The sequence below is a fragment of the Salmo trutta genome, chromosome 19 (genome assembly GCF_901001165.1).
Source record: "Salmo trutta chromosome 19, fSalTru1.1, whole genome shotgun sequence".
In the NCBI taxonomy this organism is placed as follows: Eukaryota; Metazoa; Chordata; class Actinopteri; order Salmoniformes; family Salmonidae; genus Salmo; species Salmo trutta.
In genome coordinates, this window is record NC_042975.1 from 11,420,853 (window position 1) to 11,436,198 (window position 15,346).

The following is a 15,346-nucleotide window of genomic DNA, read 5'->3' on the forward strand; positions in this document are numbered from 1 at the left end:
CACATCCTGGATCAGCAGGTGTTACGTTGTACTGTTCAGGTGTCTGATGGCCACATCCTGGATCAGCAGGTGTTAGCCACATCCTGGATCAGCAGGTGTTACGTTGTACTGTTCAGGTGTCTGACGGCTACATTCTGGATCAGCAGGTGTTACGTTGTACTGTTCAGGTGTCTGATGGCCACATTCTGGATCAGCAGGTGTTACGTTGTACTGTTCAGGTGTCTGATGGCCACGTCCTGGATCAGCAGGTGTTACGTCACTGCACCTGGATAGATTAAAAGACATGTGTCCATGTAAAGACAAATGCATGGCTAAAGATGCATGGACATTATTCCGAGGTTGATCTCATCCATATACATCAATATCTCTCTGTGTGTGTGTGTGTGTGTGTGTGTCTGTCTTCCTAAGCTCTAAAACAGTGGATGATCCTGAAGCACCTCCCACATCTCCTCTTGATGAGGAAGTCCAACCCCAACCAGAGCCACTAAGCAAGATGGATGTCACAGAGAAGAAGGTAATTTAGCTGTGCATTTTTTTTGGTTTTGTTATAGAAGTGTATTTACTTGATCTCTGCCAGTTGATGATGTCATCTGAATCAGTGGGGTCTGCGGAGGGGAGAACGGCTCATAATAATGTCTGGAACGGAGCAAATGGAATGGCAGCAAACACCTGGAAAGCATGTGTTTGATAACATTCCACTTTTTCTGCTTCAGATACCAACCTCATGTGATCTGAATATCATCAGGGCCCAGTTTTTCAAAAGTTTTCCGATCGGATTTCGGCAATCGGATAGGATTAAAGGTTAGAATTGGGTTTTTCAAAACGGAAAAGTTATATTCTGATCCTCTGGATAGGATAATGATTTGGTAATCCAATCTGAGCTTTAATCAGGATTGTATGTTTAAAAACCCAAAAATTATACCTTTTTTTTTATCAACCTTTATACATTTAGTTTAATCAACTTTGTTTTCTGTTGAGTTGGGAAGTACTACCACAACCTGCCCAGTAGATGGCGAGGAGGCCTGTTCAAAGAACTGAAAATGTGGATTCTGTGATATTGATATTGTGGTCTCTGGGTCAGAAAGGATCCTATCAGGTTATTTTCTCAAACTGGCTCAAAAATGCCAGATCGATCTGATCCTGGATAGCAAAAAAGAGGATTACAGAATCTGTATCATTCTGGATAAAACATTTTGAAAACTGTGCCCTGGATGCAGTTTAACGATGTTTGGCATCAGTTCAACGTCTGGCCAGATTATTGAGATGCCAGAAACTGTCAGACTCCTATCTTATATCCTGTTTGTTTTGAGCTGACCGTGACAAGCCTTATGTCTCCTCTCTTTCACAAATCACACACCCACAAGCAGACTATATTGTAAAGTATAGTGTTCTCTCTCAAACTCCCCAATTCCCTCCCCTTCCTACAGAGGCTGCTAGTGACGTGTATTGAGGAGCGCCTGCTGGCCTTGGGGGAGCCCCGTGGTGCCCTGCAGGTGGAGGTGAAGGAGAACGGGATGCGTGGCGAGGCCGTGGAGGCCCTGGTTCGGGAGCACTGTACAGCAGTGGAGCTGGAGCGCTACGGCCTGTTCGTAGGAGACTTGGAGCGCGTGGTTAGCCTGCTGCTGTGTCTGTCCGCCCGGCTAGCCCGCGTGCAGAACGCCTTGAGTACTGTGGACCAGCACACAGACGCAGAGGAGAAAGTGAGAGAGACTGTAGTCATGCTTTGAACAGATGTGCATTCAAGGCTCATAGTTGAATTATTTTCTGTGAATTTCACATTGACTGTCCTGTTTATTGAGTGTGTTTTAGGGCATTGTATTTTCTGCTGCTATCACCAGTGCTGGTATTTACAATGAGTCACTGAAACTCAACCAGTTTCCATGCACATTTCTATCTGCCCTGCCCTCTGTTGACCTAAAGAAATACTGCACCACTTTACTGTGGAACTGAACAGCAAAACACCTTTCCATTTACACTACTAGTACACATTGGATAATGATTAAACATTTTAGGGAATGTTGTGGATGAAATTAAGCAATCTTTTTTTTAATCCCTTGGCAGGATTCTCTGGACAACCGTCACCGTCTACTGTGTAAGCAGCGGGAGGATGCCAAAGACCTGAAGGACAACCTGGACAGACGGGAGCAGATGGTGTCTAACTTCCTGTCTCGCTGCCTGACAGCCGAGCAGCTCCAGGACTACCGGTGCTTCGTCCAGACCAAGGCCTCGCTCCTCATCAGGATGAAGGACCTAGATGAGACGCAGCGTCTGGGGGAAGAGCAGCTGGAGTCCCTGCTCAACACCCTCCCTCCATGAGGACCACCACTAGGTCACCATTCTACTCATCTCCCCCAGCCATCCATCACCTCTCAGGGCTTATAGAGCCCTGAATCCCCTCTGCTTCCTCCATCCTGGGTTGTTACCAGCCAGCACAATCACATGGGTGTCCATAGTATGTATAAGGAATATATGTGTCTTAGAAGGGTGTTGAAGTTAGGACTACGATGTGGAATGTCCTGTACATCACCTTTTAAAATGAAAAGTGATATGTCCTTTTCACCTCTGCCTGCAACTTAAAAAGATATTTTATATATATATATAAAATAAGCTTTAGGATTGTATTTAGGATTGTATTCTGGCCTTGTGGTCTTGTTCATCATTCATACTAGATTGTATGTGTCTGTCAGAGCTTGAAAGAGGGTGATAAATGCTGTATATCTCAGTCAAAATAGGCGGTAGATTTAATCTCCATATATTTGTAGTTTTTTTTTAATGCATTTAAAATGAAGGCACTAGATAAAAACCAAAAAGGTGAATGAAAAAAAAAAACACTTTGATATGTGACTGCACGTTTCTGTTTTCTTTTGAAAACATTTATTTCAAACGCTAAGCCTTACTCCAGCCAATGTTATTTTTTATACTGATTTGTAGAGGATGTCTCCGCATTATGGGGTTTTATATGGTACATAAGCACATTCAACGAGGCCGATTATGTACAGTATTACCATTGCTATTTAGGCTACAGTCATGTATTGTGGTCTCATGCTGACAAAGTTCCACTAAAGAGGTAAACCTCTTAAAATGAAATGAAGCATTTCCATTCCAGATTATTTGCTTGAAAATATCCTTTGGATCTCACAAACTATGCTTACTTTAAATTATTAAAAATGAAATGCCCAAGAACTTGACCACAGGTGTTTTAACTCTCCCTGTCGGTCCTCTACCTCCTTCCGCCAGATGTTTTTTTGTTGGCTGTCTCTGCACTCTAGAAGCAGTGAATCTGTTCTCGCTCTAATAATATGGAATCCCTATGGTGACCTTCAATGTAAGCCTTACCCAGAAAAAGCCCTCCTCATGAGGGAGTGTATTTATTTGTTTTGACTTGTGTGGAATTGCACTACAATAAATCTTCATTTTAGACATTATTTCCATAATAATTAATGTCTTGTGTGATGTCGTTCTGTTTCGATATGATCAATGTTGTGGTTTTGTTATTAATTTATATTGAATATTTGACCAAGTGAAAGCACAGAGAGCTGTTATTATTCTGTGCTTAATGATGATCCAGCAAGGCTTACTTGCAGCACTCTGATTGATATGTGTTCATTGTGAGGGGATTAGTATGAGAGAAGCCTTTTCCTGTTGCGTAACAGTACTGTGGGTTTTCTTTGTATTTGGTCCTTGTTTGTTTTCCCAATCCTATTAATTCACAGATGAATATTTTATTGCTCCTCATACTCTACATACAGCTGGTTGAGAGAATGCCAAGAGTGTGCAAAGTTGTCATCAAGGCAAAGGGTGGCTATTTGAAGAATCTCAAATGTAAAATATATTTTGCTTTACCACTTTTTTTGGTTACTACTTGATTCCATATGTGTTATTTCATAGTTCTGATGTCTTCACTATTATTGTAGTTGTAATAATAAAGGAAAAACCTTTGGAACACCTACTCATTCTTCTAATTAGTGGATTTGGCAAAATCAAGCACCAGCCAGCAATCCCCATAGAAGAAAATTGGCAGTAGAACGGCCTTAGCGAAGAGCTCAGTGACTTTCAACGTGGCACCGTCATAGGATGCCACCTTTCCAACATGTCAGTTCATCAAATTTCTGCCTTGCTAGAGCTGGAAGTACTGCTAATGTGAAGTGGAAATGTGCAGGAGCAACAATGGCTCAGCCACGAAGTGGTAGGTCACAGAACGGGAACGCCGAGTGCTGTAGTGCGTAAAAATCATCTGTCCTCGGTTGCACACTCACTACCGAGTTCCACAATGTCTCTGGAAGCAACTTCAGCTCAAGAACTGTTTGTTGGGAGCTTCATTAAATGGGTTTCCTTGCCTGAGCAGCCGCACACAAGCCTAAGATCACCATGGTATTAAGCTCGCAGCCATTAAACTATGGAGCAGTGGAAACGCGTTCTCTGAAATTATGACATTGTGATGGACAAATCTGGGTTTGGCAGATGCCAGGAGAACGCTATCTGCCCCAATACATAGTGCCAACTGTAAAGTTTGGAGGAGGAGGAATAATGGTCTGGGGCTGTTTTTCATGGTTCGGGCTAGGCCCCTTAGTTCCAGTAAAGGGAAATCTTGGGGAAGGCCCTTTCCTGTTTCAGTATGACAATGCCACCGTGCACAAAGCGAGGTCCATACATAAATTGTTGAGATCGGTGTGGAAGAACTTGACTGGCCTGCACAGAGCCCTGACCTCAACCCCAGCGAACACATTTGGGATTAATTGGAACGCCGACTGCGAGCCAGGCCTAATCGCCCAACCTCACTAATGCCCTTGTGGCTTCCGCAGCAATGTTCCAACATCTAGTGGAAAGCCTTCCCAGAAGAGTGGAGGCTGTTATAGCAGCAAAGGGGGGGACCAACGCCATATTAATGCCCATGATTTTGGAATGAGATGTTCACTTTTGGTCATATAGTGTACATGTGCTCATGTACTATATCAAATAAAATTGTATTTGTCACATGCACCAAATACAACAGGTGTAGACCTTACTGTGAAATGCTTACTTACGAGCCCCTAACCAACAATGCAGTTAAAAAAATACGGATAAGAAAAAGAAATAAGTATCAAGTAATTATGGAGCAGCAGTAAAATAACAATAGCGAGACTATATATCACGTTCACCCATGTGTGGATCTTCTGTTTGAGGACTCCCTCAGTCAGTGATGGTAGCAGAACTGAACATCCTGTTTGGAGCAACAACAAAAAAAGACATTCAATGTTCATCAACAGAATGGTGTTAATTGTTTTGTGAAATGTCAAATGATTGGAGAGAAGAGAACGCAAACCTGCATTTCCACAAAATATTAAGATTTATACTGTTCAACTCTCACCCTAAACATTTCTTTGGAGATTTACGGTGATGTCCATTTCGGTTTGGTAAACAAACTTTGTACAGAGGACGGCCTCAACGGTTAAGTGAGCGGGACTCTGCCTCAGACTTGTTGTTTATATGGCCTGAAGTAATTCCTGAGGCATGCGAAAGACCAGAGAGACAGCATAGGGAACAGAGAGACAGCATAGGGAACAGAGAGACAGCATAGGGAACAGAGAGACAGCATAGGGAACAGAGAGACAGCATAGGACCAACAGAGAGACAGCATAGGGACCAGAGAGACAGCATAGGGAACAGAGAGACAGCATAGGGAACAGAGAGACAGCATAGGGAACAGAGAGACAGCATAGGGAACAGAGAGACACCATAGGGAACAGAGAGACAGCATAGGGAACAGAGAGACAGCATAGGGAACAGAGAGACAGCATAGGACCAACAGAAGTGCACATTCTTACATTTAACAGACCCATGCTATTTCCTGTTATGTATGTAAACATGCATTATTGTTTAACTTATCACTTTTATCCATTTGTCAAAAAGTGTTTTTTCAAATTCCCACAAAAGGGCTGTTTTTGAAAGAGATATTGTTTGTTTATTGGGGGTAGGGTTTTGTAACTGAGACAGAGACCAGATTAGAGAGAGAGATGATCACAATGAATGACACGTTCATTGGTTTTCAATCAATTCCAGTCTTGTGATGACAATGAGCCTTTGTACTTGCATTTCCTCTGGCTGTCTTCATTGTGTCTGACTGACTGTTGCCTCTCTGTTTTGTGTTTTGTTTGCCTTGTGGAGAGTGCTTCATTTGTTTCTTGGAATTTTGAATGCCATGACGTTTCTTATATTGTGAATACATTAAACTTTCTCCTTCCACCAAACTGTGAGTTTGCTATTTCTAATTAAAAATGTCCTGAAGTACATTTGACTAGTTTAGACGTTTTGAAACAACTTGAACAGATTCACACTGTTAATAGAAGTTAATAACAGTTATTGCTGTATCTCTTCCGTAATATGTTACATGTTATATGGAGAGAGGCTGTGTTGCTCTAATTCAGTGTGATTGGATCGGCGTGTTGAAGGGAGGCATCGCCCCATGTTCTCTGGCCTCGTTAGCATCTCTGATGGAACGCTACCAAGTTTGTTAGTGAACAACAACAAATGCCTATTATGAGGTGCTGAATGTCAGAAAAAAAATCTGGATTTTGTTTTTTGGCACGTCACTCTAGAAGGGGAAGGAGAGACGCCAGAATACACCAACCACTATCTCACTTCCCATCACAAAGTACCTTTCATCTGACTCTCACGGTTACCAGAGGAGATCACGCTAAGCGTAGACCTACGGTAGCAAACAGGACATACAACTAACTGGGATTCTGCACTGACAAACACAATGCATACAAGGATGGCAACACCTGTGTGATACAGTACATTTCAGAGACTGAGATCTCATATTCAAGCTACTGGGGGTGACGGTTGGGGGTCCAGTGAATATTCTGGCTACGGAAGTGTAGGACTATGGGTAGAAGTCCAGTGAATGTTGTGTATTAAACAGCAACCAGTACTGTGTCCTTTTTGCCCCTTGCCTTGCTGCAGTGGAAACATTTGCTCTGACCACGGGGTGAGAACTGGCTTGGCACAGAGGGAGGTGACATCATGAAAATGCCAGGAACATAGCTTGAGTAAGCCTGTTCACTTCTCATCTCTTCAGCCTCAGGGTCCACGCTCAGTTAGCTGAATCACAATCTCATGATGCCTGTATGAAGCCACGAAACCAACAGGGAGACATTTCACATGCTGATATTTAGGATTCCTGAGTTCAGTAATGGTTGTATCTACAGTGCCTTCCGAAAGTATTCATACCCTTTAACTTATTCCACATTTTGTTGTTATAGCCTGAATTCAAAATAAATGTAATATATTGGTTTCTCACCCATCTACACACAATCCCGCATAATGACAAAGTAAAAACATGTTTTTAGAAATATTAGCAAATTTATTGGAGAAAAAAAGACAGAAAGGGATGGAACACATTTACATAATGGATACCTGGAAGAAAAGACAGCCTGGAAGCAAACCAGGGTCTGTAGTGATGGCGATGCAGTGCCTTAGACCACTGTGCCACTCGGGAGCCTCTTGAGCATGGTGAAGTTATTCATTACTCCTTGGATGGTGGCTTAATACACCCAGTCACTACAAAGATGCAGGCGTCCTTCCTAACTCAGTTGCCAGAAAAGAAGAAAACCGCTCAGGGATTTGACCATGAGGCAACTGGTGACTTAAAAACAGTTACAGAGTTTAATGGCTGTGATAGGAAAAAACTGAGGTCGGATCAACAACATTGTAGTTATTCCTGGGGCGGCAGGTAGCCAAGTGGTTAGACCGTTGGACCAATAACCAAAAGGTTGCTGGATCAAATCCCTGAGCTGACAATGTAAAAATCTGTCGTTGTGTCCCTGAGCAAGGCAGTGAACCCACTGTTCCCCGGGCACCGTGGATGTCGATTATGGCAACCCCGCACTTCTCTGATTCAGAGGGGTTGGGTTAAATGTGTAAAGCATTCAGTTCTACAACTGACTAGGTATCCCCTAAACAATACTTATCTAAATGACCGAGTGAAAAAAGGAAGCCTGTACAGAATACAATGTGTTATGTGGGGCAAATCTAACAAATCACTGAGCACCACTCTTCATATATTCAAGCATGGTGGTGGCTGAAAAGAAACAGAATAGAGCTATGCACAGGCAGAATCCTAGAGGAAAACCTGGTTCAGTCTGCTTTCCAACAGACACTGGAAGACAAATTCACCTTTCAGCAGGACAATAACCTAAAACACAAGGCCAAATATACACTGGAGTTGCTTACCAAGATGTCACTGAGTGGCCTAGTTACATTTTATTCTTCAATCGGCTTGCAAATGGCTGTCTAGCAATGACCAACAACCAATTTAATAACACAGCTTGAAATATTTTTTGAAGAATGTGCAAATATTGTAGAATCCAGGTGTGCAAAGCTCTTAGAGACTTACCCAGAAAGACTCACAGCTGTAATCACTGACAAATGTGATTCTAAGTGAGTGAACATTATTTATAATAAGGATTACATGGAGAAAATCGGACCTGTCTGAAATGAAAATGGATGGCCCTCCCTTCAGCAAAATATATTTTACCTAAACCCTTCCTGAACACTTGAAAAAAAGTGACCCTCCCCTGTACCCAAAATAATAATTAAAACAAAGTGGATAGCAGAGAACATACCTTCCGTTTACCCTCATTTCTTGGACAGACCAGAGCCTTAGATATGCAGCTTTAGAAACTGTTCTTCATCGTGTAAGCATTACATGGCAAACATTAAATGGAAAGGCCTTTTCTAAACATTTCATGCAATTTTACGTCATTTTACATATCAGCAGAATCTTTTTTAATACCACACAAATTACTGAAATGACTAAGAATGGATAAAGAGATAGGCCTACGTGTTCATCTTATCATTCATTTTATCATATCTCTCCAACGCTCAATCAGTGTCTTGTTAGCATCAAAACTGTCTCTGTTAGCAAATAATGAAATCTGAGACATCATTAGGATTCTGAGCTTGGTACTTTCAAAAGTTAGGCCCACCCTTCCAACCCAGACAGAGTAAGCCTACCGAAGCAGAAAACTGGAAGCTTTAACTGCTGGCTACTCTTCTTTCGTGGCTTAACCCAACGAGAGAAGGTCACAGGTGTTTCTTTAAAATAGATCTGTGTTTAAACATCTTCTATTGTACAGAAATAAAATAGCCTAACTTAATCAAATGATAGTGACAGAATTCGATTACTTCCCAAGCAAAGTAAATTGTTTGTCTCAGCTTCTGAATGTCAAATAAGTGAAACAATTATATCCCATATGCATCTGAATCACGTCTTTCCCAAGTATTTTATTGCTTGTTTCTAGCATAAAGCATCGCGGACCAAAGCGCTGTTATAGATCACTTATATAATCGGATCCGTTTTAAATTAATCAAAGTCTTCAGCTAACTAGGGGTAGGCCTGTGCTTTTTGCAATTTTCTTTAATAAAAAGTAGGCCTATGGCATACCCCCCTTAATTCGAGTCTTGGTTTTAACTTAACTGCCCTGTCTGTCGAACAGGTAACGTTAGGCCTGGCTCTTATTTCTTAAATAGGAATAAATAGGCTCCAACACAAAGCCCTCATAGGGTGTCGCACAATTGGCCCAGTGTTGTCGGGTTTAGGGTTTGCCCGGGGTAGGCTGTCATTGTAAATAAGAATTTCTTCTTAAATGACTTTCCTCGTTAAGTAAAGGTTAATTCAAAATGTTCAATATTCAATGTCTGCTTTTTATCTGTACCAATAGGTGCCCTTTGTGAGGCATTGGAAAACTTCCCTGGTGTTTGTGGTTGAATCTGTGTTTGAAATTCACTGCTCGACAGAGGGACCTTACAGATAAATATATGTGTTGGGTACAGAGATGAGGTAGTCATTCAAAAATCATGTTATACACTATTATTGCACACAGAGTGAGTTTGTGCAACTTAAGTGACTTGTTAAGCACATTTTTAGTCCTGAATTTATTTAGGCTTATCATAACCAAAGGGGTTGAATACTTATAGACTCAAGACATTTCAGCTTTACATTTTTATTAATTTGTAAACATTCCTAAAAACATAATTCCACATTGGGTATTGTGTGTAGGCCAGTGACACAAAATCTCAATTTAATCAATTTTAAATTCAGGCTGTAAAATAACAAAATGTGGAAAAAGTCAAGGGGTGTGAATACTTTCTGAAGGCATTGTACATCAAACAATGTTGTTTTACTAACACTAACAAATTACTAAAGTATATATTGTATAAAACATGGAAGAAAGACAAGATGCATGTGACTTGAAAATCACAGATAAATATTTCATAGTATATCTTTGCATTTCACCAAATCAATCCTTTAAACATTGTATCAATATTCACTCATCATAACACATTCATACTACGGGAATCTTAAACAGTAAGGCCACATAGTATTGTTCACTTTCACAATTATTCAGTACTGCGGCAACCTCTTCAAACAAATGTGTTTCTTAGACAGAAAATCTAATATATGACAACCCCTGAGAGTGAAGGCAGTTTTAATGTCCAGACATGAAGCCATATTCATCTCTTATGTACAGGTTTAGTACAGGGACAAAAACAATAATGTGTTAATGGATTTTTATTTATCTGCAGGATCTGCTGAAATTGATGCTAAATCCCATCGATACCTCGTCTATGAAGTCATGCATTTCTTTTTCAATATTAACACGATTAGATACATTATAAATGATATTGATTACATGACACAGAGAGTAGTACATTTGATACTATACCTTCCATACTAGTAATAAGTGTTTGTTTGATTAAAAAAAGAGTAATGAAATTATGATGGCTGCACTTGTTGATTTATAAAAAACAAAGTTCAACACAAATGAATGTTCCTCTCAAAACCCCGTATGTTTGTATCCATATCAGAGTAAAAACCCTGAAAAGCTAAATAGATTTTGTGCAAAATATCAAAATGTATTATTGTATTTCACATCAGACTCATGTTACTTAAATGCATCTGAGGTCTCTCTGTGATTGGATGAACTCTCATCTCCCTCATCCCTCGGGTCGACACCCAGCGAATAGACCGAGGGTCTTTGCTTGTGCTTTTTCTTTTTCTCCACATGGGGATTGAAGAGGCGACTTATCGTATGCAAGCCTTTGGAGAGTTCTGGGAAGATATCTAGCTCCTCCCTTTCCGGTTGGAGAACTTCCTGGGGCTGGACCTTAGGTTCACCAAGCAGCTCCCTCACCTCAGAAGAAATCCCTTTGCGCAGGTAGTGATATGGCTTCTTTCCACAATTGTCCCTTATATTCACATCCGCTCCGTATTCATGCACCAGCATGGCCAACACAAACTCCTGGTCATGCAAAGCAGCAATGTGCAGTGGCGTGTACCCTCCATATGTTCTGGCATTGACGTCGAGGTCCATTCCACCTTGCCTGGATATGTTGATGATACTACCCACCATCTCACTGTTACCACACTTGGCCGCCCAGTGAAGGGCTGTGAAGCCGGACATGAAGTCCTTCTTCTCTGCCAGCTGTGTGTCTCTGAGGAGCAGGCCGTACACCCGTCTCCAGTGTCCAGCAGCAGACCTCACCAGCCACTCGTGCTCTGCCTCTTCCAGGGGGACTGTGGATGTGTACTTGGGCTCCTCAGAGGGTTTGGTGATCTTGACAGCCCTCCTTGGTAGCGGAGAGCTTAAACCCACACTCCTAGTGGATGGTCTTCTCTTGGTTCTAGAGGAGCAGTGTGCATCTTGGTCAGTGGAACCAGCTCTCCTTGGAGGGCCATCATCCTCCTCAGATTTTAGTTTATGGATCTCTATTCTGGTCAAGTTTGGAGGCATTCGTAAAGGCAGTCCAAATGTATTCTGCACACTAGGGTTCTTTGTCTTCCCAGGATACACAGCCCCCCCAGAGGAGATATATTCTCTCTGCGCAACAGAAGTATGGTCTATGTTGAAATTCAGTGACCTTTTTGGTTTGAAATCCACTTTTTCTTTTAATGCCAGCTCTATAAATGAATGCATGTCACTGTCATTTGAGACGCATTCACCGACACTTGTAATAACAGGTTCTTGGACATTTTCAGAACTTGTCTCACTTCCTCCATTTTGAGAATGTGCATTGCTCTCACTGTTCCATGCAGGTGAGGGTTCACCTGGCTCGGGGACGTCTTCACTTTCAGACTTTTGAACATCCTCTGTTTCTTGTAACAAATGCTGATATGTTTTCTTCAGTACAATATACCTGACATCTTCAATTTCTTTCACGACAGCAACAGTGTTCACAAACCTTTTGAATAGATCCCTGTTCTGTTTCTTCTCTGCGGGATCAGTGCAGTTCAGGGAATCTTTGAATTTAATCAGCAACTCGGAATTCTTCAACTTCCCCCCTTCTTCTATCAACAGCGCGATAATAGCTTCTTGAGTCAAATCCATTTTGAGCACCCTACAACCAAAAATGTCAATTCAGAAGGAACAACCGAAAGTGTCTTATCATACATATAATCCGCGATACCTGTCAGAAACTGTACCTTCGCCCTACCTGCAGTTTCCGGGGACACGTGGAATAAATTTGAATAATGTGTGCAGACTTCTGTCTTGGGGTGGTGCAGAGGTGTCTGGGGGAGTAGCCTGTAGTCGTCTAACATTAACTGTTACTCATTAACTGTTACTGTAGCTAACCCGGAGTAGCTGACCATTCTCATATTTATTTAACATATCATATGCATAGAATGATAAACATTGATACAATTATGCGTTACAATATTTTAGGAAAAGGCGATACAATGTTTCAAAAACAGTAGAAATGCCAGGTTACACTGTTTCAAGACCTCAGACCTGGCTCACATCACTTTTTCTGAAGTGGTGTAGAATGCGAGGAATCGTTTTTAGTCAATATTTTTTTAGGGTTCATGTCTCGATATTCACTAAAAGTAACATTTTAAGATAGGTTAATCGTTTTTACAGTAGCCTAAACAAAACAAAACGTTGACTTTAAAAAGGCAGCTAAAGCTCCGCAAACTACAAATCCCATGAGCGACTTGCGAGGCAACATAGTTCATCGATGGCTGTTCATATCATCAGCGCGTAAACGTCAATTATACAATTTTGCAAATTGTCAAAGATGATTTAATTACAACAGTCAGAACGTCCCATATTTTCAGCGCGCAGTCTTGTCCTTCTGGATTGTGTAGCTCCGAAGGCAAATGGGAGTTTCCAGGAAGTAGCCATATTGGAAGCGCAACCAAGCTTGTGTCAGCTAGCTTACAGAGAGAGTGAGACGAGGGCAGTTTCCTTTCGTCCAGCTCGGCATTAAAACACATATATTTCGCACCATGGCTGCTACGGACGTAGACATATTTTCTGTAAGTACACACTGATATAATGTTCCGCCTATGAGTAATATACAGCTATATAAGGTACATTCTAATTATTCCTGGAAGTGTGGACTATCAATAGGGATTCACGGTCCTGATGGGGTTCTGCTCAGGACATGGATCATTCATTATTTGCGAGCTTCTGAATGAATAGGCCTACATATAGAGGCATCGATAGTTAATACCGGCAGTATAAAAATGTGCATTAGTATCATTACTCATTGAGTTGCACCAACTGTTTATTGGTGCTCACATAGTCTACCACCGTATGGTACAGCCAATTGTAGTTTTCCCAATTCTATGTCAAGCATTTAGCCTACCCCACACCGGCTACAATGTAGCAACATTGTTTTACTAATCATTAGTTGGTTTTATGTTTTACATGTTTCCTTTGAAAAACAAAGGTGTTGACATGTGGTTACATTGTAACTTCCTGTTTAAGCAGTCTAAAATGATGCTTATAGGCTAACCAACGTACTAACTATGTCAACGTTGTGATGGAGATTTAACTGCCATTTACTCACAGAAAGTCTTCTAATAATTTGAAGAAGAAAACAAGGTTGGCATCTTTCTGTTCAGTAATTCAAAATACTCAGAACATAGCCGTTTTGATTAGTTTTTTCCATTAGTTTTTTAAAATTTTTGTTCATTGTTTAATTTAACCTTTTATTTAACTAGGCAAGTCGTTTAAGAACAAATTATTATTTACAATGACGGCCTACCCCAGCCAAACCCTAACCCAGATGACGCTGTGCCAATTGTGCGCCACTCTATGGGACTCCCAATCACGGCCAGTTGTGATACAGCCTGGAATCGACCCAGGGTCTGTAGTGCCGCCTCTAGCACTGAGACGCAGTGCCTTAGACCGCTGCGCAACTCGGGAGCCTTTGGTCTGAATACAACACAAAACCTAAACCATGCTTATGATTGCATGTATGACAGTCAAAAAATGATGCCACAAAGACTCTACACAAGATGGTGTGATAAGCATTTTCTTGCTTATTAAAAACAAACGAGATCCACAGTGTTAATGCACTTTTAGCGAATCCATATGGAGATTCCTTGTTGTTGACTTAGACAGTAAGCACTATGATTCTGGGATAAATAGATGAGCCACTCCTTCAAATTGTCACATTTGTTTTAGTGAAGGGAGATGATTCACCATCAAGAGAGAGATAACACCCCCCAAATTGCAGATTGCATGCTGACACAGTACTCCCCAAAGGCTCCATTGTATTGCCCAGTAGACAGTGATTACAGAATGAAATGATTGCTTAGATTTTAGTAGGGGATGCGCTGAAATTAGTGAGGGTACACAGTAGCATTTCCATTGACTATCCAAGTTTTAGAAGATGAAACACACAATTGAGGCAATGTTGTAGGCTTTTTTTGTACGCAGGACTTTGTATGGGAAACATGTGGCTCAGTTGGTAGAGCATGGTGTTTGCAACGCCAGGGTTGTGGGTTCGATTCCCACGGGGGACCAGTACGGGGGAAAAAATAATAAATGTATAAAATGTATGCATTCACTACTGTAAGTCGCTCTGGATAAGAGCGTCTGCTAAATGACTAAAATGTAAAATGTAATCAATGTGTCCAAACAATAAAAGGAGAAGTAGGGGGGCATCGATTGTATTCTACTTTAGAGATCTATTTGGCCTTGATTCATGTAATGAATTGCCCGTAGCAGCTGTAGCATGTTTGATTCTTACTGGCCCCTAAGAACATCAGCTGTATCATGAGGCCTACATGGTATTCATACAATTAGAGCCACACACGTTGCCTTGAGGTGGAAGGTATGCCTCGGAGTTTTATTGCCACGATATTCCTTGGAACTTAGTTCATTTTGCCCAAAATGTGTATAATAATGGCTTTATTGATGCATATGATACTAGATTCAATGATATGTGTAGTACCACAAGTTAGTGTGAGATTTTTGACATGAGACAATCTCTAAGGAAAATCATCCGCTTGGAAAACCGGTACCATTATTGTCTTGGAAATTCACTTTCTTTGACAGTCTTATATCCCCATGAT

General features: G+C 41.2%; 3 protein-coding genes across 6 annotated transcripts in view; 2 read left to right on the forward strand and 1 right to left on the reverse strand.

Annotated features, from left to right (window-relative positions):
• Positions 1 to 3,441, forward strand: part of LOC115153989 (protein Shroom3) — a 36,130-nt gene extending 32,689 nt beyond the window's left edge. For all 3 annotated transcript variants that reach the window (XM_029699726.1, XM_029699727.1, XM_029699728.1), the window contains 3 exons: positions 409 to 514; positions 1,428 to 1,700; positions 2,062 to 3,441. In XM_029699726.1, coding sequence (XP_029555586.1) covers positions 409 to 514; positions 1,428 to 1,700; positions 2,062 to 2,316 — 634 coding nt within the window. In that variant the 3' untranslated portion in view covers positions 2,317 to 3,441. The remainder of the gene's footprint in view (positions 1 to 408; positions 515 to 1,427; positions 1,701 to 2,061) is intronic.
• Positions 3,442 to 10,226: 6,785 nt separating this feature from the next.
• sowahaa (sosondowah ankyrin repeat domain family member Aa) lies at positions 10,227 to 12,507 on the reverse strand. The gene has a single exon (XM_029699730.1). The coding sequence runs from the start codon at positions 12,366 to 12,368 to the stop codon at positions 10,926 to 10,928; it is 1,443 nt and encodes a 480-aa protein (XP_029555590.1). The 5' UTR covers positions 12,369 to 12,507; the 3' UTR covers positions 10,227 to 10,925.
• Positions 12,508 to 12,985: 478 nt separating this feature from the next.
• Positions 12,986 to 15,346, forward strand: part of LOC115153991 (septin-8-A) — a 56,247-nt gene continuing 53,886 nt past the window's right edge. The window contains exon 1 of one of the 2 annotated variants that reach the window (XM_029699731.1): positions 12,986 to 13,297. In XM_029699731.1, coding sequence (XP_029555591.1) covers positions 13,268 to 13,297 — 30 coding nt within the window. In that variant the 5' untranslated portion in view covers positions 12,986 to 13,267. The remainder of the gene's footprint in view (positions 13,298 to 15,346) is intronic. The other variant, XM_029699732.1, reaches the window with a different exon arrangement.

Bases quoted from the DNA above. Each gene is read 5' to 3' on its own strand.
- sowahaa (XM_029699730.1), bottom strand. From the start codon at position 12,368: ATGGATTTGACTCAAGAAGCTATTATCGCGCTGTTGATAGAAGAAGGG.